At 49.1% G+C, this 27778-nt stretch overlaps 1 protein-coding gene across 1 annotated transcript in view; it reads right to left on the bottom strand.

Moving 5' to 3' along the window:
- Positions 1-27778, bottom strand: part of STK32B (serine/threonine kinase 32B) — a 238843-nt gene that overhangs the window by 177018 nt on the left and 34047 nt on the right. The window contains exon 2 of the mRNA XM_062213250.1: positions 15645-15700. Within this exon, the coding sequence (XP_062069234.1) occupies positions 15645-15700 (56 nt within the window). The remainder of the gene's footprint in view (positions 1-15644; positions 15701-27778) is intronic.

The raw sequence follows: 27778 nt of genomic DNA, 5'->3' as shown, positions 1-27778 counted from the left end.
GGGAGTGCAGTGGAGGATGGCCCAAGTGTTTGGGCCCTGCACCTACATGGGAGACCAGGAGGAAGCACCTGGCTCCTGGCTTCGGATTGGCATAGCACCAGTGTAGCGGCCACTGGGGGAGTGAACCAACAGAAGGAAGACCTTTCTCTCTGTCTCTCTCTTTCACTGTGTATAACGCTACCTGTCAAATAAATTTAAAAAAATTCAATGGTGGAAAAAAAATTTTAAAGAAAAGAAATGATACTGACACACTGCAGACTGGATGGTGAGGATACAGATCTTGATGACTTCTTGTCAAAAATTATGGAGAGGCTGGCGCTGTGGCGTAGCGGGTAAAGCACCACCTACAGTGCCGGCATCCTATATGGGTGCCGGTTCAAGTCCCGGCTGCTCCACTTCCGATACAACTCTCTGCTATGACCTGGGAAAGTAGTAGAAGATGGGCCAAGTGCTTGGGCCCCTGCACCCACATCGGAGACCCGGAGGAAGCTCCTGGCTTCAGATCGGCACAGCTCTGGCCATTGTGGTCAACTGGGGAGTGAATCAGTGGATGGAAGACCTCTCTCTCTCTCTCTCTCTCTTTCTCTCTCTCTCTGCCTCTCTGTAACTCTGCTTCTCAAATAAATAAATAAATAGATCCTCGAAAAAAAGAATTAATATGGTCTTTGTACCATACAAAATAGAAAAGAAAATTCTTCAGGTTGAATTGAAATGATACCAAACAGAAACTTAGGGCTTCAAAAAAGATGTAGGCAAATATTAGGGACAAATTTCCTAATTCTTAAAGGCAATATATATTTTATATAATATAAATAATATATTAAATAGTATAATGTATATTTCAAAAAGTTCATGGGGAAATGGAATTATAATATACTGTGAATTTCCCACTAACTTTTTGAAGTATCTTCACGCATGTATTTTTTTTCAGATTTATTTTTCAGTCAAAATATTATATTGGAGATTTATAATTGAAGAAGGTAAATTAGATTTGATAACTACTGTATAAATATTCACAGGCTCTGGAAATGGACCTCTATGTGTTCAAGGTTTTGTACTTTAAGTGTAGAATATTAACTCTTAGAAGACTGTTCAATACATTAACAATGTGTATTATAATCCCTAAAACAATAATTTAAAGACATACAATGGGAAATCATAGTTAAAAACCAACAGGTAAATTAAAAGGGGATTACAAAGATTCAATGAATCCAAACCAACATAGGAAAAGACAAACAGAAGAAGAAAAGCCAAAGGATAAGGAGAGTGAATAAAACCATTATAGACCTAAATCCAACAATACTAGCAATTTTATTAATTGTGAATGTACTAAACACACGTCCATTTTTAAAAAGATGTAATTAACTGTATGTGATTTTCAAGAGACTTATGTTAAGTATAAAATCACAGAATGAAAGCAAATGTGTGGAAAAATATGGAAACAGTGAGCCTAAGTGGGTTAGAATGGCTATCTTCTTAAAAAAAAAAAGATTTTATTTGTTTATTTGAGAAGTAGGGTGAGAGAGAGAGAGAGAGAGAGGTCTTCCATCTGATGGTTCACTCCCCAGATGTCATAACGATGACAGGGTCGATCCATTGTGAGAACTAAGCACTCATGTGTCTAACAGCAGACCTCACAGCCTAAGAGGCAAACACGACAGACTCACAGGGACAAGACCGTATCAGAACCATGGCAATGTCTAGATTAAAAAATCAGAAAAGACACAGAGGAGCTGAATAACATTAACTCCCTGGACTTCAGCAATAGTTGTGGGACCTTATGCCTATGAGCTATGAAATAGACATTCCTGTAGTGTTGGTGCAGAATGTTCACTAATACAAACCCTAACCAGGGCATGAAATGACCCTCAATAAACGTAAATGGACTGAAATTACAGAGTATGCCCATGGACCACAATGGGCTCAATTATAATCAATAAAAAGTAGTAGTTTAGGAGAAAACCAAATATTTGGAAATTAAACAACACTTGCCTAAATAATTCATGGAACACAGAAGAAATCACAAAAAATTAGAAAACATATGAACTAAATAATAACAAAAATAAGAGCTAAAGTAGTTCCTAGAGTGAAATTCACAGCTTAAAATGCGTATGTAAGCAAAAAGAAATGTCTAAAATCAATGCTCTAAGGTTGCACCTTCAAAAGTTAAGAATGTACACTGGTCAGACCTGGTACTGTAGCACAGTGGGTAAAAGCCACTGCTTGCAGCACGGACATCCCATGTGGTCACCTGTTCAAGTCCTGGTTGCTCTACTTCCCATCCAGCTCCCTACTAATGGCCTGGGAAAGCAGTGGAAGGTGGCCCAAGTGCATGGATCATGGGAGATCTGGAAGAAGCTCCTGGCTCCTGGCTTCAGCCTGGCCTAGCCCTGGTCATTGCAGCCATTTGGGGAGTGAACCAGTGGATAGAAGATCACTATCTCTTTTTTTGCAACTTTACCTTTCAAATAAATAAAATAAATCTAACAAAAGAGAAAAATGTAAATTGATCAAGAAAATAAGAACAACAAAGCACTAATATCAGGAAAGTTATCACTACAGATGCTACAGGTTATCAAATAATCAAATGAAGATATTATGAATTATTTTATGCCAACAAATTTGCCAACCTACAGAAAATTAATTTCCTTGAAAAATATTTTACTAAAATTCATTTAATAAAATAAGTCAGAAAATACAAGTGATTTTATATCAGCTTTTTCCCCAAAGAAATATTTTATTTAATGAGTACAAATTTCCTAGGTACAACTTCAGGAAAGTGATTCTTCCCATCATACCCACCCTCCCATCCCACTTGCTCCTCCCGCTCTCATTTTCCACTATGATTCATTTTCAATTCACTTTATACACAGAAGACCAACTCTATACTAAGTAAAGATTTCAACATTTTGCATACACACAAACACACAAAAACTGTTTGAGAACAAGTTTTAGAGTTAATTCTCATAGTACAACTCATTGAGGACAGAGGTCCTTCATGGGGAGTTAGTGCACAGTGACTCCTGTTGTTGATTTAACAATTAACACTCTATGTACGACGTCAGTGATCACCTGAGGCTCTTGACATGAGCCATCAAGGCTATGAAAACCTTTTCAATCCACAAACTCCATCAGTATTTAGACAAGACCATAAACAAAGAGAAGTTCTCTGCTCCCTTCAGAGAAAAGTACATCCTTCTTTGATGGCCACTTCTTTCCACTGGCATCTCTCACAGAAATCTTCCATGTAGGACACTTTTTTGCCACAATGTCTTGGCTTTCCATGCGTGAATTGCTCTCCTGGACTTTTCAGCCAAACCAGAATGCCTTAAGGGCTGATTCTGAGGTCAGAGTGCTATTTAAAGCGATTGTCATTCTATGAGTCTGGTGTGTGGACTACTTGCCATGTTGGAACATAATCTCCTTTTTAATTCTATCTGTTATTATTACCATGCACTTGATCTTATTTATATGATCCCTTTAACACTTATCCTATCTATATGATCAATGACACACTTAATATGATCACTTTTACACTTAATACAATCAGTTTAACACTTCAGATGGCATTTTCATCATCCAGCTTAATGGGATTTGGGGTCCCATGGCAAGTTTTTAAACTGTACCCTCAGAAGTAAGTCATAGGAATGTATGCAAACTTCCTCCTCCCTCTTGTATTCCCACTGTTATTTTTCACTGAGATCTATTTTCAATTGATTTTATACACATATGATTAACTCCGTTAAGTAAGGAGTTCAACAAATAGTATAGAGAAAAAAAAAAACTTCTTCAACAGTCAAGACAAGGGCTGTTCAAATCATTGCTTCTCAAAGTGTCAATTGCTCTTCTACATGTTTCCTTTCAGGTGCTCTACTAGTTATCACATTCAGTAAGAACATATGGTATTTGTCCCTTTGGGACTCGCTTATTTCACTAAGTATAATGTTTTACAGATTCATCCATTTTTTTGCAAATTACCAATTTCATTTTTTACCACTGTGTAGTATTCCATGGAGTACATATCTCATAATTTCTTTATCCAGTCTTCAGTTGATGGGCATTTAGGTTGATTCCACATCTTAGCTATTGTGAATTAAGCTGCAATAAACATGAGAGTGCAGATAACTCTTTTATTTGCTGATTTCATTCCCCTTGGGTAAATTCCGAGGAGTGGGATTACTGGGTCATATGGTAGGTCTATATTCATATGAGGTATCCCCATACTGTCTTCCAGAGTGGCTTTGCCTGTTTACATCCCTATCAACAGTGGATTAGGTTACATTTTCCCCACACACTCGTGAGCATTTGTTGTCTGTTGATTTCTGTATGAAAGCCATTCTAACACGGGTGAGGGGAAACCTCACTGTAGCTTTGATTTGCATTTCCCTGACAGCTAGTGATCCTGCTGGCTATTTGGATTTCCTCTTTTGAAAAATATATGTTTAAATTTCTTAATTGGGTTGTTTCTTTTGTTGTTGTAGAGTTTCTTGAGCTCTTCATAGATTCTGGTTGTTAATCCTTTATCAGTTGCATAATTTACAAATAATTTCTCCCATTCTGTTGGTTACTTCTTCACTTTCCTGAGTGTGTTTCTTTTGCAGTACAGAAACTTCTCAATTTGATGTAATCCCATGTTAATTTTGGCTTTGACTGCCTGTGCCTCTGGGGTCTTTTACAAGAATTCTTTTTTAAAAAAGATTTATTTATTTATTTATTTGAAAGTTGGAGTTACACAAAGAGAGAAGGAGAGGCAGAGAGACAGAAAGAGGTCTTCCATCTGCTGGTTCACTCCCCAATTGGTTGCAACAGCCAGAGCTGTGGTGACCCAAAGCCTGAAGCCAGGAGATTCTTCCGGGTCTCCCACACGGGTTCAGGGGCCCAAGGACTTGGGCCATCTTCTACTACTGTCTCAGGCCATATAGAGAGATGGATCAGAAGTGGAGCTGCTGGGACTCGAACTGGCACCCATATGGGATGCTGGCACTGCAGGTGGCGGCTTTACCTGCTATACCACAACACCGAACCCCCAAGGACTCTTTACCTATGCCAATCTCTTGAAGGGTTTGACCAATGTTCTCTAATAAATTGATGGTTCTGGGTTGTAGATTTAGATCTTTAATCCATGTTGAGTGGATTTTTGTGTAGGGTATAAGGTAGGGGTCTTGCTTCATACTTCTGCATGTGGAAATCCAGTTTTCCCAGCACCGTTCGTTGAAGAGACTCTTGCTCCAGAGGTTGGTTTTAGTTTCTTGGTCAAATATAAGTTGGTTGTAGATGCGGACTGATTTTTGGTGTTTCTATTCTGTTCCAATGGTCTATGCATCTATTTTTGTACTAAGCTGTTTTGATTATAACTGCATTATAGTATGTCTTGAAATCTGGTATTGTGATGTCTCTGGTTTTGTTTTTGTTGTATAAGATTGCTTTAGCTATTCAGGGTCTCCTGTGTTTCCATATGAATATCAGCATCATTGTTTCTAGATCTGAGAAGAATGGCTTTGGTATTTTGGCTGGTATCGCATTGAATTTGTAAACTGCTTTTGGAAGAATGGACATTTTAATGATATTGATTCTTCCAATCCATGAACATGGAAGATTTTTCCATTTTTTGTATCTTCTTCTACTTCTTTCTTTAATGTTTTGAAATTCTCATCATAGAGATCTTTGACATCCTTGGTTACATTTTTTCCAAGGTATTTGATTTATTTTGTTGCTGTTATGAATGGGATAGACCTTAGAAGTTCTTTCTCAACCATAACACTGTCTGTATATACAAAGGCTGTTGATTTTTGTGCATAGATTTTATATGCTATGAAAATACCGAACTCTTCTATGAGTTCCAGGAGTCTCTTCGTGGAGTCTGTTGGATCCCCTATATATAGAATCATGTCATATGCAAATAGGGACAGTTTGACTTCATCTTTCCCAGTTTGTATCCCTTTGATTTCTTTTTCTTGCCAGATGGCTCTGGTTAAACCTTCCTGGACTATACTGAATAGCAATGGTGAGAGTGGACATCCCTGTCTGGTACCAGATCTCAGCGGAAATGCTTCCAACGTTTTCCCCATTCAATAGGATGCTGGCCGTGGGTTGTCATAAATTGCTTTGATTGTATTAAGGAATGTTCCTTCCATACCCAGTTTGCTTAGAGTTTTCATCATGAAAGAGTGTTGTATTTTATCAAATGCTTTCTCTGCATCTATTGAGAGAATCATATGGGTTTTCTTCTGCAGTCTGTTAATGTGGTGTATCACATTGATTGATTTGAGAATGCTGAACCATCCCTGCATACCAGGGATAAATCCCACTTGGTCTGGGTGATTGATCTTTCTGATGTGTTGTTGGATTAGATTTGCCAGAATTTTGTTGAGGATTTTTGTGTCTATGTTCATCAGGGAAATTGATTGGTAGTTCTCTATCTCTGTTGCATTTTTTCCAGGTTTAGAAATTAAGGTGATGCTGGATTCTTAGACATAATTTGGGAGGACTCTATCCCTTTCAATTATTTTGAATAACTTAAGAACTGGAGTTAGTTCTTTAAATGTCTGGTAGAATTCAGCAATGAAGCCATCTGGTTCTGACCTTTTCTTTGTTGGGAGGGTCGTGAGTTGTGTACGCTCTCCACATAAGTCCACTGTGTTCCTCCTTGTGTAGAGTTTCCTATGCTGTTCACTCCCTAACTCTTCCCTGAGACTGCACTCCCTCCACTTTTTCTAAACTATCTTCTCCTAGACCAGAGCATCAGGCTCCCTCCTGGCTTCACCGTCTTATCCAATCCCTTATATCAGTTTAAAGAGTTGATTTTAGAATCAAATGCTGCCAGAAAGAAAACTCCATACCCAGATGACTTTATTTGTAAATCATATCAAACATTTAAAGAAGTCATGCCAACCTTAGAAAACTCGTTAAGAAAACAGGGATTACAGGGGCTGGCACTGTGGCACAACACGTTAAGCCACTGCTTGCGATACTGGCACGGCATACTGAGTGCCAGTTTGAATCCTGGTTGCGCAGCTTTGGATCCATCGTCCTGCTAACGTGGCTAAAAAGGGAGCAGGTGAAGCCCTGGGCCACTGCCACCACATGGGAGACCCAGATAAAGCTCCTGGCTCCTGGCTTTGGCCTGGCCCAGCCCTGACTGCTGGGGCAATGGCAACTGGGGAGTGAACCAGGGGATGGAAGATCTGTGTGTGTGTCTGTCTGTCTGTCTCTCTCTCGCTTCTGTCACTCTTTCAAATAAATAAATAAATCTTTAAAAAAGAGAAGGAAAATGTTCCAACACATTTTGTGTATACCTAAAAACAAACTTTGACATAATTTAAAACTGAACTAAAACAATTCCATAATAGTGTAAAAACACCCTCATCAACTAAGAAAAAATTAATATAAAGAATGGCAAAGACTTTGTCCTAAAAATGACAAAACATTACTAAAATAAAAATTTTAAACACTTAGCAAATAAAAGAATTACCATCCTCATAGATCAGAATATGCAATACTGTTAAAATGTCGATTGTTGGGGCTGGCATTGTGGCAAAGCCGGTAAAGCCACTGCCTGCATTGCCAGCATCCCATGTGGGCACCAAGTCCTGGCTGCTCCACTTTCAGTCCAGCTCACTGCTAATGGTCTGGAAAAAGCACCAGAAGATGACCCAAGTGTCTGGGCCCCTGCCACCCACGTGGGAGACCTGGATGAAGTTCCTGACTCCTGGCTTTGGCCTGGTCCAGCCCTGGCCATTGTGGTCTTCTAAGGAATGAACCAGTGGATTGAAGGTAGGTCGCTCTCGCTCTCTCGCTCGCTCGCTCTCTCTCTCTGCCTCTCTAACTCTGACTTTCAGATAAACAAAATAAGTTATTTTAAAATTTATATACAGATTTAATGGAGCCTCCATTATAATGTCACCAGGTCTTTGTAGAAGTTGACAAGCAATTCCACAATGTCTATGAAAATCCAATGGCCCAGAATGTCCACAAACCTTTAGAATGAATAAATTCAGAAGACTGACAGTATCTGGTGTCAGGACCTACTAAGACAGTCTGACACCTACATAAGGATTGACAGGTGGGTCAAAGGACAGATCAGAGAGCCCAGAGCAAGACACTGCCCCCCCTCAACCCTTGCAAGACATCTGAGTTTCCACACAGACTCCAAAAAGCAAAGGAAACTCTCCCCGAGGAATGGTATCCACATAAAAATGCACTTTGACCCTATTTGACCTTACACAGAAAAATTAGTCCAAGATGAATCACAGCACTAAGGCTAAAGCTGGAGCAACAGATCTTTTAGGAAGAAAACCAGGAAAACGTCTCTGAGAACGGAGTATGTTTTCCTGCGCCAAGCTTTCTATGCGAGTCACGTAAAGCAACAATCCCCCACGGGAAGGCACTCAACAAACTAGGCTTCGTCCAAATTTAAATCTCTGTGCATCAGAAACACACTACTAATAGAGTTAATAGAGAAGTCAATCCAGTGGAAAATAATCGTACATGTGACAAGGAAATGTGTGTGTGTGTGTGTATCCCACAATTCAATAATAAAAGGGGAAACCAACCATTTTTTTTAAATGGCTTGAACAGACCCCCTCACAGAGGAAGCTATATGACTAACCATGAAAACCATGAAACAAATGCTCACCATCATCAGTCATGAGGAAAACGCAAGTAAAAACCACATTCAGACTCTGCACAAGTCATCAGGCTAGTGGAGTTCACAATGTTCACAGCGACATACATGGACAAGGATGTGAACAAATGAAATTTAGGTGGAGAATCAAGGGACACAGCCAGGTGGGAAACCTCTTGGCAGGTTTGCATAAAGCTAAACCCCCTACTCTACGAACCAGCAATTCCAATTCTGGATAGCTACCCAAAACAAACGAATCAGAGGAACACACACACACTTATACACACCTACAGACACACACTCACACACACACTCACACAGACACACTCACATACACACACTCACACAGACACACACTCACACACTCAGATACACACACATACGGACATACACGTTCAGACACACTCACACACAGACACACACAGACACACACTCACACACTCAGATACACACACATACGGACATACACATTCAGACACACTCACACACAGACACACACACTCACACACACACTCACACTCACATACACTCACACAGACACACACTCACACACTCACACACACTCACACACTCAGATACACACTCACACATACAGACATACACATTCAGACACACTCACACACACTCACAAAGACAAACACACTCACACACAGAAAGACACACACTCACACACACACTCACACACACAGACACACTCACAGACACACACTCACACAGACACACACTCACACACACTCACACACTCAGATACACACATACGGACATACACATTCAGACACACTCACACACAGACACGCTCACATACACACTCACACAGACATACACATTCACACACTCAGATACACACTCACACATACAGACATACACACTCAGACACACACTCACACACACACTCACAAAGACACACACTCACACACTCAGATACACACTCACACACAGACACACACAGAAACACACACTCACACACTCAGATACACACTCACACATACATACACATTCAGACACACACTCACACACACATACACTCACACACACTCACAAAGACATATAGACACACTCACACACACATGCAGACACACACACTTAGACACACACACTCACATACACACTGACACACACACTCACATACACACTGACACACACACTCAGACACACACGCACACAGGTTTTCAGAACAGTCACAGCAAAAAGCGGCCTGAGGCCTCTCAGCAGGCAGACAGATCCAGAGTGGGACCTGCGGAGGGAACGGGCACCATTCCTCCCTGAGAACCAGGACGCCCGAGACGGGCACCAGGCTGAGGCCCAGGAGCTCGCGCTGTAGAGACACCCAGCCGCTGAGAACCGGTGTGCAGCGTCCCCCAGAAGCGCACTTCTCCCACGGATTCCACTCCAGAGTGAGTTCAGAGCAGGCGGATGGCATCGACAAGCCGCGTCCTACCTGGCAAGCGTCAAGAGGAAGCATTCGATGTGTGGGAAGGGGTTCCGGTCACCCAGGGGTATGCACTTCTCATAGCTCAGCAACTGTCAACTTAAAATCTCCGCACTGTGTCCTGTTTCCATTGGGCAGCAAGACAGAAGCTGCAGGGAAGGCTCCATGCAGAGATGTTTAGGAGAAATTTTCCAAAAACTCTATAGACACAAAATTTACTATGAAACACATCAAAAAAAAAAAAGAAGAAGAAGACAGATCTATCAGTAGGCAGAAGGACAGGGACTCACAAAAGAAGTCTGGGGAAATGTTAACTATAGAATGTAGGTGGAGGATGGGGTGTTGGCCATGTAATTCTTTCAGCTCTACTCAATGTCACCAAGTTTCAGACAGAAGCGAGGGGGGAAAAATCAGAGGAGCAGCCAGCAAGGGCGTCTGGGCGAGGCAGCACCTGCCGTGCCCCTGCGCCCAGTCCTCCACGGGTTTCCCTGCCACTGTGCTGCTCAGACTGGATGGCGATCCTCTGTTTGTTTCTCTGCCACCTGCGTGTACGCATATCCGAGAGATCTTGAAAAGCAGCCAACATATCTGGTTCATTTTCTTTTCTCTTTTTTTTAAAGATTTATTTATTTTGAAAGAGTTACACAGAGAGAGAAGGAGAGGCAAAGAGAGAGACAGAGACAGAGAGAGAGACAGAGAGACAGAGAGAGAGGGAGGTCTTCCATATGCTGGTTCACTCCCCAGATGGCCACAACAGCTGGACCTGCACCGATCGAAAGCCAGGAGCCAGGAGCTTCTTCCAGGTCTCCCACGCGGGTGCAGGGGCCCAAGGACTTGGGCTATCTTCTACTGCTTTCCCAGCCATAACAGCGAGCTGGATCAGAAGTGGAGCAGCCGGGACTCAAACTGACGACTGTATGGGATGCTGGTGCTGCAGGCAGAGGCTTAGCCCATTACGCCACAGCACCAGCCTCTCTGGTTCATTTTCTAACCTCAGAACCTAGTGTAGGACCCAGAGCAAATTAATCCTCTGCTGAACTGCTGGATGGATGATAGATGGATGAGTGGATGACGGATTGATGGGTGGATGGGTGACAGATGGACAATGGATGGATGGGTGATGGATGGATGGAGGGGTGGGTGATGGATGGGTGGATGGATGGGTGGGTGGGTGACGATGGGTGGATGGATGGGTGGACGGGTGGGTGGATGGATGGGTGGGTGACGATGGGTGGGTGACGATGGATGGGTGGGTGATGATGGGTGGGTGACGATGGATGGGTGGATGGATGGGTGGATGGATGGGTGGGTGACGATGGGTGGGTGATGATGGGTGGGTGATGGATGGATGAGTGGGTGGATGGATGGGTGGGTGACGATGGGTGGGTGACGATGGATGGGTGGGTGTTGATGGGTGGGTGACGGATAGAAGAGTGGGTGGATGGATGGGTGGGTGACGATGGGTAGGTGACGATGGGTGGGTGGGTGACGATGGGTGGGTGATGATGGGTGGGTGGGTGACGATGGGTGGATGGATGGGTGGGTGACGATGGGTGGGTGACGATGGGTGGGTGGATGGATGGGTGGGTGATGATGGGTGGGTGACGATGGGTGGGTGGGTGACAATGGGTGGGTGACGGATGGATGAGTGGGTGGATGGATGGGTGGGTGACGATGGATGGGTGGGTGACGATGGGTGGGTGACGGATGGACAGGTGAACAGCTGGGTGAGTCCATGAGTGGATAAAGAAGGCGTACGTGAATCGGCACTGGCTGGCTTTCTCTGAGCCGCACAGAAGCAAGGACAGGACGAGACCCAGACGTGGAGACGACGTGGCAATAAGGCCACTGCCAGCCCAGAGCGAGGCAGCATCCAAGCAGCATGAGTGCCATGCCCGACCACAAGCCTTCCAAGCTCGTCTTGTCCCCCACCCACAGGGGCCGGTGTCACACGGCGAGATGCTCTCGGAATTAACTGCACACCACAGCGCTGCCCGGGCCGGCACCACCTCATGTCCAGATGAACTGTTCCCGCGGGCCAGGGCTCGCCACACCACCCTTCAGAAAGACACATTCAGTTCAGTCTGCCTCGCCTCGCTCCCTGCTGCCCGGGGGAGGCAACCATGAGCGATGAGAGAGTCAGCGTTTGCTGAAGCCGGCCTTGGATTCGCACCAGGCGCCCTGCGGGCCCGTGTCACTGCTGACAACAGCCCCATGTGGAAGACGGGACCACCTCCAGGCTCGGCCCACCCGGGGCAGCATGGCAGCCTCGCTCCCCGTGCCCTGCTCTGGGCATGCTCACCGGCACTGGCTGCAGGCAGCCTCCCGGGTCAGCACCATCTCAAGGGAAACCCTTGGTAACTCAGACCGTGGAAGGACAGGAGAGTGGAGGGGAGCGGCCGAGAACGGCCCTGCGCGTCAGCCTGCAGGGACCCTGTGGCTCCCCTCCTCCCAGGGTGGACAGTGGGTCCTCCTCCCTCATGCAGGCCTGCCCAGGGGGGTGAGCCAGAGGAACTGGGGGGCTGGGCCGTGGGGGGCTCCAGGATGAAAGCAGCTTGGGGGGTTTCCAAAGTGGCGATGGCCACTGCTGTGGCACTGTTTCTGGAGGATGGCGTGCAGAGAGCCAGGTTGTGTTCCTGGGGCTCCAGGCAGACAAGAACTCCTGAGGCTCCAGGCAGACAAGAGCAGGTTTGGCTGCAACCATTCCCCGAGCACGTGGCCTCTTTGCTCCCAGGCTCTTTCTAGTAATTTCTTCCCAGACCCTCCCTTCTCCCCCTGAGCTGGAGCCTGCACCCGCCCTTGTTCTCTTACGAGCGCCCCCGGGTTACCCAGGGCTCTCCAGAGAGTGGCACCAGCAGGGCGCGCATGGGTGTGCAGGCGGGCAGACACACGCGCACACACACCCACATGCACACACACACACACACATACACAGATGTTTCTAGACACTGCCCACACCAGGCAGGGGCTGGCACTGGGACTTCTGCAGGGCAAGCACCCGGAGGCAGAACTTCTCCTCTCCTAGGGTGCCTGGGTCATTCCTTAAGGTCTTCACCTGCTTGGACAAGGCCCACCCACACAACGAAAGTCACGTGCCCCACTCAAAGTCTACCGACCTACACGCCGATCAATCCACAGAACGGCTCCACAGTGACATCTAGCTCACTGACAGATGGGCCGGCCAAGTTGACACAAAAAACTACCCAACATGCACCACGTTGCCATTTACCATTTTGACGCCTATTTTTTTAAATAGGATTTCTGCCTCCAGGAAGTCCCCCTCCCATCAAGAAGCCACAGCACACAGCTCTGCTCAGTGGCCACCGGACGTCCCCTAAATGACCAAGTGGCCCAATCACCTGACTGTGTACATGGCCAACCTTTAGCAACGAGCACATCGAAGGTCCCAGGAAGAAGATTCTGGAAAAGGCAGGCAGCTCTGTGCTGCCCCACGTGCCTGCCATCAGGTCTGAACTGTGTGGGGAAAACGACACAGGGAAGTAGCAGAACTCAGCATCAACAACAACCCCGTGCTAAGTGAACAGCCCACCGCAAGACCTGGGGAGCAGAGACCAGCAGAGAGCATCCCCTGGGGAGATTTTCCCCAGGAACACGGCTGTCCACACAACCGTCTAGCCACCCCACCAGACCAGAGACCAGCAGAGAGCATCCCCTGGGGAGATTTTCCCCAGGAACACGGCTGTCCACACAACCGTCTAGCCACCCCACCAGACCAGAGACCAGCAGAGAGCATCCCCTGGGGAGATTTTCCCCAGGAACATGGCTGTCCACACAACCGTCTAGCCACCCCACCAGACCAGGAGCTCCCGGGAGGTGAGGCCTCCCACGCAACAGGTGCAGTGCCGGCCAGCCCCAAGCTCTTCGCCTGCCCATCCATCTCTCCTGAAAGAACACCCATGTTCCCAGCATCCTCAGCAGCCACGGGCAGTCACGTGGCCACTCAGGACCAACGACACAGAAGGAGGAGCTGCTGGGGGGCAGGGGATTCTGGGAGGGGTCTTTTTCGATCAAGCGATGGAAGCGAGTGCCAGCTGGGTGAACATCTGATGCACAGAACCCGGCTGACAGCGGGGACGAAGCCTGGTGAGTGCGTCATGCCCGTGAGGCAGGGACGGGGGGCAGAGTGTCCCCACCTGCAATGACTTCCCTGAGCTGCTGAGCTCCACGGGACCCCCACCGTGCACAGTGGGACTGGGTGAGACCTTGAACACACACGGGAACCCGCTCCTTCTCACCCCTGCAGCCCCTCCCACCCACAAGCACACGCCCTGCCGCCGGCCCTGCACGCACCAGCCCTCCACCTGCTGTCCCTGTCCTCCTCCTTCCTGGCCCGTGGGTCATGTGATCACTGAGACACCCTGGCCGGTGGCACCATGGACAGGGATGGAACTAGTGCCGTCCGAGCCATCGGACGCAGGCCACATGTGGCGACGGCACACCTGTGAGGTGGCCACTGTGCTTGCAATATTAGGCCATCGTGTAATATTAACTCGTGTGAATTTCAATACCCACATTTGGTGACGCCACTGACCCCATGGTGCTGCAAAGCAGCGGCTTCTTTCTGCCACGGCCCACACCGAAGTCCACACCCACTTCCCTTAGCGCGAGATTAGACGAGTTCAGGGCGGTGCGGCTGTAGACCCTTACTACGTTCTAATGCACTTCCCACTCCCCAACAGGCCATGAAGTACAAACCTATCAGTGCAATGTCTCTTCTTTCTAAGTGTAAACTTCATTTAAACAGACACTCAGAGCCCACAACTGCGCCTGGCACAGCGTGCATCCAACTGATAGCCAGGATTGGATGCACGAAGAAGGAAATGAAAGAGGGGCTCCACCCCACCTCCTAGGTCAAACGTCTCAGTCTCACTCTGTAAGTTTCCCGAAGTCACACCAGCAGCGGGGGTGCCTGGTCAGCCACCAGCCTCGGGCCCAAACCCCGGCATTCACGCTTCTGTCTGTGACTACGGGTGTACGGGCCAGATTTCTGCGTTACCCAGTCTACAGAAATGGAAAGACGTCTTGAAAACAGAAGGGTGTATCTTGTATTCAGTAGGTACTCAAAGCAAGGATTGCCAAAGGACATTTCCGAGTAGGCGGGATCAGACGGGGGCGTGGTGAGGGGGACCTTGGTTTCCAAAATCCCTGGCCGTCTTCTGCCACTTTCCGCTTTCCCCACCAACAACGCAGGGTCCGGAGTAGGAACATTCCAGACGACAAGTGCTCACGTGGCTGGGGAGAGCTGCTGTCGTGCACACTGTATGGGCTGGGCTTTTTCCACTCTGCTTGTTTAGATTCTCCAGCAAGAATTGGCATTAGCACTCTTGAGATAATTACCACTGCAAGTCACCTGGCCCGGGACCGCTGTGCTAATTCAGTTTTGAGGATAAAATTACACCAGATCCGAAGGAAACTCAGACTTCCTGCACGCTTCCAGTTTGTCCACCCGAATTCCTTCTGTGAAACAGGAGACTCCCCGGACCCCAGTCCCACCGCACAAACACCCATCCGCTTAAGCTGGGGGCCAGGGCACTGTCTCTCACTGGTGCAGTTTTAAAGAGTCATCCTTACCTTCCCAAAGCTGCCTTTGCCAATGGCGCGCAGAATCTGAAAGTGGTCAAAATTGACTGCAAGAGAAAAACAAGAAGGAAGCACGTCAGATCTTCCAAACCTCGTGTGGCTTCCAGAACGTCCTTACCCCCGGCCCCGCCCACTGTGTCCTCACGTCGGCCTGGCAGCGACTCCACCAGGGCCGAGAGGGATGGGCCAGCACCCCCACCTTAGCCCCACACACGCCCTGCTCCACCTGCGCCTCCTCACCTCCATCCCTACACCACCAGGGACCAACCCCAGGCAGCCCTCCATAAGGCCTGTGGACACCTGTCCATCCACCCCCAGCCACGTGCCCCCTCCCTTACCCCTGCAGCCCCCTTGCACCCCGGCCCATCCTGCACCCTGCGACTTTCCTCTTCTCGGGGCTCCCAGGCTCCCAGGCTCCCGCTGCACCTGCCCTGTGCGGTGCCGCCAGCCTCGGCCGCAGCCACGGGCGGCTTACACCTCCTCGCCTTGGTCCCAAAGCCACGTTGAATCATCGGGTTGGAATCAGAGCCCTGGGTGAGTGGTGTCAAGGCCCAGAACTCAGCCTCCACACCCTTCTGCCCGCGCCACACCCAGTCCTACACAGCTTAATCCACTTCACCATCTCTCACCTCTGTCCACCGCAGGACCATCCCTCCGTCTGACCCCAGCTCCCACCACCTGCACTGCCCTGGGGGACATGAGTGACACACAGGGGGACCTCCTCCTCCCTCACCCCCTCCACTGCTCCCAGCAGAAACAGCCAATTCCCCCCAGGCTGAGAAGCCCCGCCTCACCTCCCACCATGCTGTCCTGCACGCACATTGCTGAGACACGTTCGGTTTCTCCCTGAGCCCAGAGCAGCCCTTCCCTGGGCCCCACACCGCCTGCCCAGAGTAGGTGCAGGCAGTGTCACACACCCTCCTCGCCCAGAGAGACACCTCTGCTATAACACACTGCTGGGTGCCACTGCCCACATCCTCAGATGTGGACGAAGATCGCGTCTCCCTGCGGGGTTCCCAGCTCCCTGGGGCCAAGGGCCTCGCTGGTGTTCGGGGATGACACCCCCAGCACCCAGCACATGGTCAGTATTCGATCAACAAACACCCACAGAAGGGAAGGAAGACTGGATGGATGGATCACCGTGGGGTGCTGAAGGTGATTGGTTTTGCCCTGGTCCCTTGCAATGCTCACAGCCCCTTGGGGACCACCTGTGCCTGCAGTACGTCTTCCCCATCCTTGGCTCCCCTGGGACGAGACACAGGTCTCACCCACGTTCATATCCAGAGCTGAGAGAGTCCACTCCTCGTTGGTGTCCATTCCTGAGGGCCTGGGCCAGTGCTGGGCCAAGCGTCCAGTGGTCAGTTCCCCTATGCTTGCCTGGCACAGAGCAGGCAACCGGCATTTGCCACCCGGAGCTACAATCCCTTCTCTTAGCCTCATTAAAAACTGTTTTTTCTGGTTGATAAATATGCTTCGCACAGCTCCCCAGCCTCTTCCTCGCCAGACTCACTCTGCACTCTTATCAGCAAAAACACTCGGTCCGCACGCACGCAGGCAGGAGACCCCACACATGTGCCACACAGCCATCACTTCGGGTTAGCAGCCAATTTGGCGGCCGGAGGAAATGTGGGATCCAGGAGAAGAAAACCATCAAAGACGGGGTCAGCAGGAGGATAAGAGCTGGCTCTCAATTCCTCGAAAGCAAAGACTGTGGGAGACCTGAGACGCGCCAGTGCCTCCCAGCACAGCCGGAACAAAGCAGCACCCACTGGGTGGCTTCCGACAACAGAAACCCATCGTCTCGGGGCTCTGGAGGCGGCCAGTCCAAAGTCAAGGTGGCTGCGGGCTCTGTTCCCACTGAGGGCTCTCGGCGAGCGCCCCTCTTGTGACATCGAGACCCTGGTAGCCACACGCGGTCCTGGGCACTGTCACTCCAGCCGCTGCCTGCCCTCCCCTGTGTCACTCTGTTCTAGTGAACACCGGCCACTGAATTGGAGGCTCACCTTTCACCCAGGACAGTTTCATGGGAAGACCCTTCAACTGACCACACCCCTGTAAAAGGCCCCCTTCCGGTCCTGGGACGCAGTGTTTCCCCACCCAGTGATTGCCCATTCAGCAGCCACACGCGACCTGATTCAGCCAAGCTGACCCTGGACTAAGCACGTGCGTACGTCTGCGTCTCTCTCCGTGTCCATCTCTGCCACAGGAAACTGCTAGACAACTAGAAACACTAGACAACTGCACCCAGGACAGGGCTCTCAGCCCGGGGGTCCCACTGAAGCCTTCCCCTGCTATCTGCAACCAGCCAAACCCCAGGCACATGAGGGCACCTGGCCCAGAGCGGCAGGGCCAACCTGAAGAGCCGAAGGGTGCCGGAGCTTGCTGGGGCGAGCCGCCGGGCTTGGCAAGGCTTTGGTGCCGTGGACGGTGGGCTGGAGGGGGAGAGAGGGGGCCAGTTCCTAGCTCAGAGCCACACAGCTAGTTTCCTCAGCTGCATAACAAATGATCACAATTTTAGGAGCTTAAAGCCACACCCATGTATTAGCTCCTTGTCCCAAAGGTCAAAAATCTGGGTAGATCACGTGGGTTCCAGGTGCTGCCCAGGCTGCTCTTACTGGACATCCTGGGGAGGGGTCTGCTTCCCCACCCTACAGCTCTTGGCGGAATTCAGCTCCAAGTGTGTAGGACCGAGGTCTCGGCGCGGGCCGTGGGCTGGCTCTCAGCAGCTGGGTTCCCTGGAGTGGTGTGCCCTCCTCCTGTCCAAGCCTCGCTCTCTCCTCTCCTGCTCTCAGCTGGAGAAACCGCTCTGCTGTCCCAGGGTTCGTGTAATCAGACAGGTCCACCTGCAGAATCTCCCCTTTGCAATGCAATGTCACACGAGCAGAGGAGTAAGATTTGGGGGTGAGGACCATGGGCCTTGGTGACATCCTGCCCCCTCCAGGGCTCCCTACATGATGAGTTTGTTGTTAGGAGCTGCAAAAGAGCAGGAGTGTGCTCAAAAACTCACACACATGCACACACACGTGCACACACACATACACACACGTGCATGCACACACATACACACGTGCACACACACGTATACACATGTGCATATACACATGTGCACATACTCTTGTTCCCTTGTAAGCCTAACACAAACCACAATGGTGAGACAAGACTCATTGCAAAACCCTTATCTATGGCCTCTGTGGCCCTGTAGGGTCAAAAGGGCTTCTCTTTATTTTATATCTATTTCTGATTTCTCATGGGTTGGCAGGGGTGCCTCTATCCCAGGCCCTAGACCCAAACCAACCAAACCTGGCTCCAGGAGTCCAGGCTGTGTCTGCTTGGTGGGCGCATGAAAGCAGGGATGCTCAGGAGGCCTTGGGCTGGCAGAGAAGGGAAGGGCGGCCCTCTCTCCGCACAGAGCCGTGGCTGCAGAGCCGCAGAGGGTGCACGGCTCTCACCGAGCCCAGAGAATTCTGTCTGCTCAGGCGTCTGATGATCTTAGGACAGTCACAGGTCGGGGATCAGAGGCATTTCGCTGTGACACAGTGCAAGTGTGTCACTTACAGAAGTCGGCTTGATTTTCCACGCTGTGGTGTGTAACAGCTCCCCGGCCTCCAAGCTGTGCCGGGCATTTTGGCAGAACCAGGGCATGAGAGAGCCCCTCCTTGAGTAAAGGAGGGGGTTACCCCACCTCCCCCTTCTCCCTCCCTGTAAAGTACAGCTCACAGGGCGCTGTTCACATTCAAGGAGACCATGCACGGGAACAGCCCAGCATGGACCAAGAGAGCGGTCCCAGGTAGTCAGGGGTGGGGCTAATGGTGACACAGGTGAAAGGCTGGTGGTGGTGTGGAGGCTGTGGAGGAGGATGGTGGTGATGATGGCTGCTGTGCAGATGATGGTGATGATGGTGGCTGCTATACGGATGATGGTGATGGTGATGGTGATGGCTGCTATATGGATGATGGTGATGACAATGGCTGTTATATGGATGATAGTGATGGTGATGGTGATGACGATGGTTGCTATATGGATGATGGTGATGGTGATGGTGATGATGATGGTTGCTATATGGATGATGGTGATGGTGACAACTATGGTTGCTATATGGATGATGGTGACAATGATGGTTGCTATATAGATGATGAGATGGTGATGATGGTGGCTATATGGATGATGGTGATGGTGATGGTTGCTATATGGACGATGGTGATAGTGATGGTTGCTATATGGATGATGGTGACAACGGTGGTAGCTATATGGATGATGGTGATGGTGATGGTGATGGTTGCTATATGGACGATGGTGACAACGATGTTGCTATATGGACGATGATGACAACGGTGGTTACTATATGGATGATGGTGATGGTGATGGTTGCTATATGGACGGTGGTGATGGTGATGGTTGCTATATGGATTATGGTGATGGTGATGGTTGCTATATGGACGATGGTGACAACGGTGGTTGCTATATGGATGATGGTGATGGTGATGATGATGGCTGCTATCAGAACAGTGGTGATGATCTTGCTATGAGGATGATGTTGGGGTTGCTACGAGCACTATGGTGGTGATGACAGTTGCTATGCAGATGATAGGGATGATGACAGCTGCTATGGATTGAATTGTGTCCCATCAAAGTTTTGTGTGGATCCTAACTCCTAGTACCTGAGAATGAGACTGAATTTGGAGACAGGGTGTTAAGGAGGTGACTGAAGAGCAGCATCTCATTAGGAAGGGGCTCTTGGTGTTCTTCTTTTTTTTTTTTTATTGACAGGCAGAGTGGACAGTGAGAGAGAGACAGAGAGAGAAAGGTCTTCCTTTTTGCCGTTGGTTCACCCTCCAATGGCCGCTGTGGCCGGCGCGCTGTGGCCGGCGCACCGCGCTGATCTGAAGGCAGGAGCCAGGTGCTTATCCTGGTCTCCCATGGGGTGCAGGGCTCAAGAACTTGGGCCATCCTCCACTGCCTTCCCGGGCCACAGCAGAGAGCTGGACTGGGAGAGGGGCAACCGGGACAGAATCCATTGCCCCGACTGGGACTAGAACCCGGTGTGCCGGCACCGCAAGGTGGAGGATTAGCCTAGTGAGCCACGGCGCCGGCCTTGGTGTCCTTCTAAGAAGAGATGAGGACACAGAGGGGTGACCACATGAGGACACAAGAAGACAGCTGCCAACAAGCCGAGCACAGAATTCACAGGGGGAATTGCTTCTGCCAACAGCAAAAAGTCTGGATGTGGCCAGGGAGGAAAAGAGTCAAGGGCCAATGGGCTCCAGTCCCCAGCGTGAGAGCTGGAGAGACATCACAGGGAAGGCCCTGTAGAGGCAGAGCTCACGGTAGAAGGAGGCCGATCTCCCACTCAGGGACGATGGTGAATCTGGTCCTTGGCCCATTGAACATAAGCTACCTATGGGGATACAGGAGAGAAGGAGCCAGGCTTTGGGCCCAGCAGCCAGCAGTGGGGGGAAATGGTCAAGCTGGTCCAGGCAGGGGTAAGGACTGCCCTGAGAAGACACCAGCAACTGGGCGTGGACAACAGGGAAGTCAGGAGGAGGAGGTGTTCTCAGAGAAGTGGGAGAGAATCAAGGGACATCATAGTACCCAAGGGAGAAAAGTGTGGCAGGGGAGGGGTCCATGGAGCCCTAGGCATAGGCAGCACAGCCTCCCTAGTGGGAGCCAGGACCTGCATGCAGTAGACCCCAGACACTGGTAAATGGATGGATCGATGAATGGCTGGATTGATGAATGGGTGGATTGATAAATGGCTGGGTCGATGTAAGGGTGGATCGATGAACAGGTGGGTGGGCATGGTGGACACACAGCCACTCTTCCACAGTTCTCAATTCTCGGCTGCCCTCTCCCACTGGGCAGGGTGAGACCTGCATGGCCAGCCTGGGCCGGGTGCCCCTCAGCACTTGTCCCTCTGTGTTGGCTGACCACCACGCAATGCCCAGGGCGCATCCCCTGAGTAGGATGCCTGTGTCTTGCCCGTCTCAGGGGGGCAGTGGTCTCTGGCTCTCACGGCAGGACCAAGCTCCCACTTCAGTGCCAGGTAGGACTGACTCCAGCCACTGTAACCCAAGGCCTGCTTTCCACGTCTGAGAAACAGGAGCGGTAAGGTCACTTGCCTTCCAAAGTCCTGGAAGAACTAGAGGGGCTCCACTACAAACGCCGGGCTCGCGCTGGCAGACCAGACCAGCTCAGTGACCTGGGCCCGCACTGTGCCGTGTGTCGGTGTCGCTGCTGCCATAGCTGCTGTGACCGCTGGCTGCTTCCCTTCTAGGGCCATGACTGCACTGTGGAATCTGAAGCCTGCTCTTCCCCTCCGAGTTGTCTGCCTGGCTTCCTTGTTTTGTAAAGGGAATCAAACAGCAGCCACACACACACACTAGCGTCGTCTGGGACCAAACTTGTATGCGCAAGCAGGCAAAGTGCTTAAAACACAGCCTGGCACCAGACCCGCAACCAGCCGCACCTGTTTAGAAGGGGTTAGGTCACTAACACACGGGAAACGGCAAACTTCCCGTGACTTCACGCATCATCTCCAGACCTGGCATTCGTTCCTCCAACAGTGTCGATTTGTGCTCGAGTGCTGGCTGTCTGTGTGGGGGGCTTACAACATGATCGGACACTGGAGTAAGGGCACGTGGTGGAGAAAATGACCGTGACAGCGTTAAGGACATCTAGAATCTGCCAAATCACAGCGACTTCTGTAGCTCTGGTTACCGCCCGAGCTTCGGAAAGTAACAACGTGCCCTGTGCGGTCTGCTTCCCTCTTTGTCATAAGGCCCCTTGCCCGTGCTCACAGCTCAGGGTGTCCCTTCAGGGCTGAGCCTCTCCTTGCTTAATGACTTTAAAACAAGACATTTTCTAACAGAAGCCTCCAGTCACAACACAGACTGCTGAGCGAATGCTTGGGTTTGGTCAGATTCTTGGAAGGAGAAGAGAAGACTGAACAACTGGCAGGTGTGGGAGAGAGAAACAATGACCAGGGGAACAGGCATGTAGCCTAGCAGTTAGGAACCCCCCTCCCACAGTGGAGTGCTGGGTTCGAGTCCTGGCTCTGGCTCCTAACCAATGCCTGTGCTGAGAGACCTGGACGGAGTTCCCAGCCCGGGCCCGGCCATTGCAATCATCTGCAGAGTGGATAGGAGTGTTTTCTCTCTCCTTCCCTCCCGTCTGACTTCTGTCTCTCCCATAAATAAACAGCAATTAATTTTATTGAATGAAGTGACAGCTCTCTGGAGTTCTCACGCCCTCTCCCCACCCCCATCAGAAAGTACTCGTCTGTAAAACCTCACCAGTACCCATGTTTTCCCTTTTCCCCACGTGGAGGTGACCGATGCTCTGTCCTGGTACTGAAGTGCTCCCAACACCCCAGCAGTCAGACACGCTGCTGCTGCTTTCTTGAACCTGGACGGAATTCCAGAAAGTGCGGTGGAAACGACGCCAAGCTCCCAGCGTGCCCAAGGCCCAGAGCCTATCAATCACCAGGGCACCAACAGAGCACCTTCCCAACACGGATGAGGGAATTGGCTCTGGGCAGCAAAACAACCATGCTCGCTTCTGTGCCAGGCACAAAGAGCACAGATCATGTAGACGGATGTACAGTATACCCACCGTATCAGGATTTCCGTGTAGGTGGGAACAAGTGAGAAAATCAAGGACACAAACCATCTGCAAAGGCTGCTGAGGTTGGCATGGGGGCACTGAAACGCTGAGAAGCACTAACCCATGGGCCAAGGCCAGCGGGAAGGAAGAAATCCAACACACAGTTACTCGAACGATTTGTGCACGAGTTCCTTCTATGATATGGAGCCCACCTGGGTGAGACACAGGGTAGGTGCTCAGGAAAGGGCAGTGGCCGGAGTAGACCAGGTCCTCGGTCCCCTGTGGAACTCGCCTTCTAACCAGGAAGACGGAGAGGGAATGGACCAGTGAGGAGGGCAGGTGTAAGTGGCCAGGCTTGGCCTGCAGGCAGAAAGCAGGGGGAGCCAGGGCACCCGGTGCAGTGAATCCCACAGGCGGCCAGGGAGGCCTCCCGGGGCATGGAGCTCCTGAACCAGACCCTAGAGGGAGAGAAGCTGCTAGCCCCGGCTGGATGAGAGATGTGGGGGACAGCGCATGCAAAGGCCTGGGGCAGCGGTGAGTCTGGCATTTTCCAGTATCTGGCAGACTGGGTGCCCACGGTCTAAATGGTGCCACAGAAATACTCACGACCCTAAGAGACGCTGTGAGTAATTATACGCCAAGAAACTGGATGACCTGCGAGACCCGGAGAAAATTCTAGAAACACACACGAGATTTACTCATTAAAAACCTCCCAACAAAGAAAAGGGCAGGAGTAGACAGCTTCACTGGTGAATTCCACCAATTTTAAAACGAATACCAACTCTTCTCAAAACTTCCAGAAGAAAACTGAAGAGGAGAGAATACTTCCAAACTCACTTTAGAAGGCCAGGATTCCCCTGGTACCAAAGCCAGGGAAGGCTACCACAAGAAAAAATACAGGACGATAAACCTGAGGAAAACAGGTCCTCAACCCAGGACTCGCAAACCAGATCCACAATCAACAGGACCACACGCCACAACCAATGGGATTTATCCCAGGACCCCATGCCACAATCAATGGATTTTATCCCAGGGAGTCAAATATGGTTCAACCTAGGAAACCAGGCCAAAGATAAAAACTAAATGATCATTTCAGTAGACAGAGGAACAGTGCTTCACGAATTCAACATCTTTCTATTATAAACACACTACTAACCAGGTGTAGGAGGAACACACCTCAACAAAGCAAAGCCAATGGCTGATAAGCCCATGGTGAACATCAAACTCGACAGTGAACAGCTGAACAGGGCCGAGGAAAAGGGCTCCCATTCAACCTCTACTGGAAGTCTTCGCCTGAGCCATTAGGCAGGAAAAAGAAATACAATGCATCCAAACTGAAAAGAAAGGAATTGAATTTTCTCTGTTTGGAGATGAGATGTTCTTATACAGAGATTCCGTAAACCTTAAAGACTCCATCAAAAAAAAAAAAAGATAAGAACAATAAATTAATAGGTTACAGGAGCCAGCACTGTGGCAATGTGGGTAAAGCTGCCGCCTGCAGTGCCGGCATCCCACATGGGTGCCAGTTCGAGTTCTGGTTTGCTCCACTTCCAATCCAACTCTCTGCTATGGCCTGGGAAAGCAGTAGAAGATGGCCCAAGTCCTTGGGTCCCTGCACCCACATGGGAGACCTGGAAGAAGCTCCTGGCTCCTGGCTTCGGATCGGCGCAGCTCTGGCCGTTGCGGCCAATTGAGGAGTGAACCAGCAGATAGAAGATAACTCTCCCCCTTTCTCTCTCTGCCTCTGCCTCTCTGTAACTCTGCGTTTCAAATAAATAAATAAACCTTTAAAAAAATAAGATACAAAACAAATGTATAAACTGCAGTTGCATTTCTATATACTAACAATGAACCATCCAAAAAAAGGAAATTAACAGAATGTTGTTCACAATAGCATCCAAAAGAATAAAATATTTATAAATAGAATTAACCAAGGTAATGAAAGATGTACACCCTGAAAATTATAGATCATTGTTTTAAAAAAAAGGAACTGAAAAAAAAAACCCACAAATAAATGGAAAGATATCCCATGTTCATGGATTGGTAGCACCAGGATTGTTAAAATGTCTAAAACATTCAGAGTGATCTACAGATTCAATGCAATTCTTATTAAAATACCAATGGAATTTTTCACAGAAATAGGATAACCAATCCTAAAATTCCTATGGATCCACAAAAGACCTCAAAGACCCAAAGCAATTTCAGACAAAAAGAACAAAGCTGGAAGCATCACATTTTTTTTATTTCAAAATATGCTATGAAGCTACAGTAATGGAAACAGCATTATAATAGAATATAAACAGAAAGATGAATGGAATAGAATCGAAAGTACAGAAATGAATGCACATATTTACATCAATCTTCAACAGAAGTGAAAAGACTGCACACAATGAGGAAAGAGCAGCGTCTTCAATAAACAGTGTTGGGGAACCCAGATACCCACATACATCTGTGTAGAACTGGACTCTATATAGAAAAAGTAATTTGAAATACATTAAAGACTTAAAAGATCTGAGACCTAGAAGGAGACTCCTAGGGGAAAACTCCTTGCCTTGGTCTTGGCAACGACACCAAAAGCACAGGTAACAAGAGCAAAAGCAGACAAATGGAATTACATCGAACTAAGAAGTTTCTGATCAACAACAGAAGCAATCAACAGTGAAGAGATAACCTACAGGACAGGAGGAAATGACTGTAAACCTCACATCTAATATGGTTAACATCCACCTACAGGACAGGAGGAAATGACTGTAAACCTCACATCTAATATGGTTACCATCCACCTACAAGACGGGAGGAAATGACTGTAAACCTCACATCTAATATGGTTACCATCCACCTACGACAGGAGGAAATGACTATAAACCTTGCATCTAATAAGGTTAACATCCACAACCTGCAAAGAGCTCAAACAACTCAACAGCACCCCTACCCCCAAATTCATATGAGTGAGTTGAGTGCCTGGGTGTGAGTCCTGGATCCACTCCTAATTCCAGCTTCCTGCTAATGGCCAGGCTGCAAGCAGGTGATAATGATTTAAATACTTGGGTTCCTACCACCCATGTGGGAGACTGGATGGAGTTCCAGCCCCTGGCTCTGGCCTGGTCCAGTCTCAGCTGCATGGCAAGAATTTGGAGAATCAACAACCAGATAGGATCTCTCTCTCTCTCTCTCTCTCTCTCTCTCTCTCTCTCTCTCTCTCTCTCTCTCTCTCCCTCCCTCCCTCCCTCCCTCCCTCCCTCCTTCTCTGCCTTTGTTTAAAGCCAGCTAAACTGGAAACTGATATTCAAGTTGTAATTTTTCAAAGATTTTTATTTATTTATTTGAGAGGTAGAGTTACAGACAGAGACAGGGAGAGACAGAAAGAAAGGTTTTCCATCCACTGGTTCACTCCCTGCATGACCACAATAGCTGGAGCTAGACTGTTCTGAAGACAGGAGCCAGGAGCTTCTTCCCAGTCTTCCACGTGGGTACAGGGGCCCAAGCACTTGGGCCATCTTCCACTGCTTTCTCAGGCCATAGCAGAGAGCTGGATCAGGAAGAGGAGCAGCTGGGACTCGAACCAGTCAGCACTGCGGATGGAGGCTTAGCCCACTAGGCCACACACTGGCCCCTGTAATTTTTTTTAATGTTTATCTATTTTTATTTGGAAGGTAGAGAGAGCAGGGCCAGGGGGAGGAAGAGGGAGAAAGAGAAAAACAGAGAGAGGGATGGTCCATATACTGGTTCACTCCCCAGATGTGCACAACAGCCAGGGCTGGGCCATCCAGAAGCCAGGAGCTCCACCTGGGCCTGCACATGGGCCATCATCTGCCTCTCCAAAGATGCATTAGCAGGAAGCCAAAGTGGAAGCAAGAGGAGCCAGGAGTCAAATCAGCACACTGACGTGGGATACAGGCATCCAAGAAGCGGCTTAACCCACTGTGCCACAACGCCCAGCCTTTCAAATCATAAAATACAGTGAAAAATGTTCTTAAAAGATACAAAGAAAACGGCTAACGAATAAATGAAAAAATGATCAGCATCACTAAGCAAAGAGATGCAAATTAAAATCACAATGAACTATCTCCTTATGCCTGTTAGGATGACTGTTCTCAAAGAGGCGGAAAATAGTAAGTGTTGGCAAGGATGAGGAGAAAAAGGACCACCGTGCGCTGTGGGAGGCGACGGACATTAGGTCAGATAGTGGAGAACCACGTGAAGGTGCCTCAAAAAAACCAAAACTAGAGCTATCCTCTGCTCCAGCAACGCCACCACCACGTATAAACCCAGAGGAAATGCAATCGGTACGCTGAGGCAGAACCTGCACCTCCGTGTTCCTGCAGCCAAGACACGGAATCAACGCGTGTGTCCATGGACGAAGGCAGGGGTAAAGAAAACCTGATCCACATACACAATGGATACCATTCGCTTCCACTAAAGGGAAGACATCCTGTCATGTGCAACAATGTGGATGAACCTGGGAGACGTTTGCTAACTGAAATAAGCCAGAAAGACACACACACGTGACCTTGTTTCCCTGGAGG

The sequence above is a fragment of the Lepus europaeus genome, chromosome 16, assembly GCF_033115175.1.
Source record: "Lepus europaeus isolate LE1 chromosome 16, mLepTim1.pri, whole genome shotgun sequence".
Taxonomy (NCBI): domain Eukaryota; kingdom Metazoa; phylum Chordata; class Mammalia; order Lagomorpha; family Leporidae; genus Lepus; species Lepus europaeus.
This window is presented reverse-complemented; position numbering and strand designations above follow the sequence as displayed.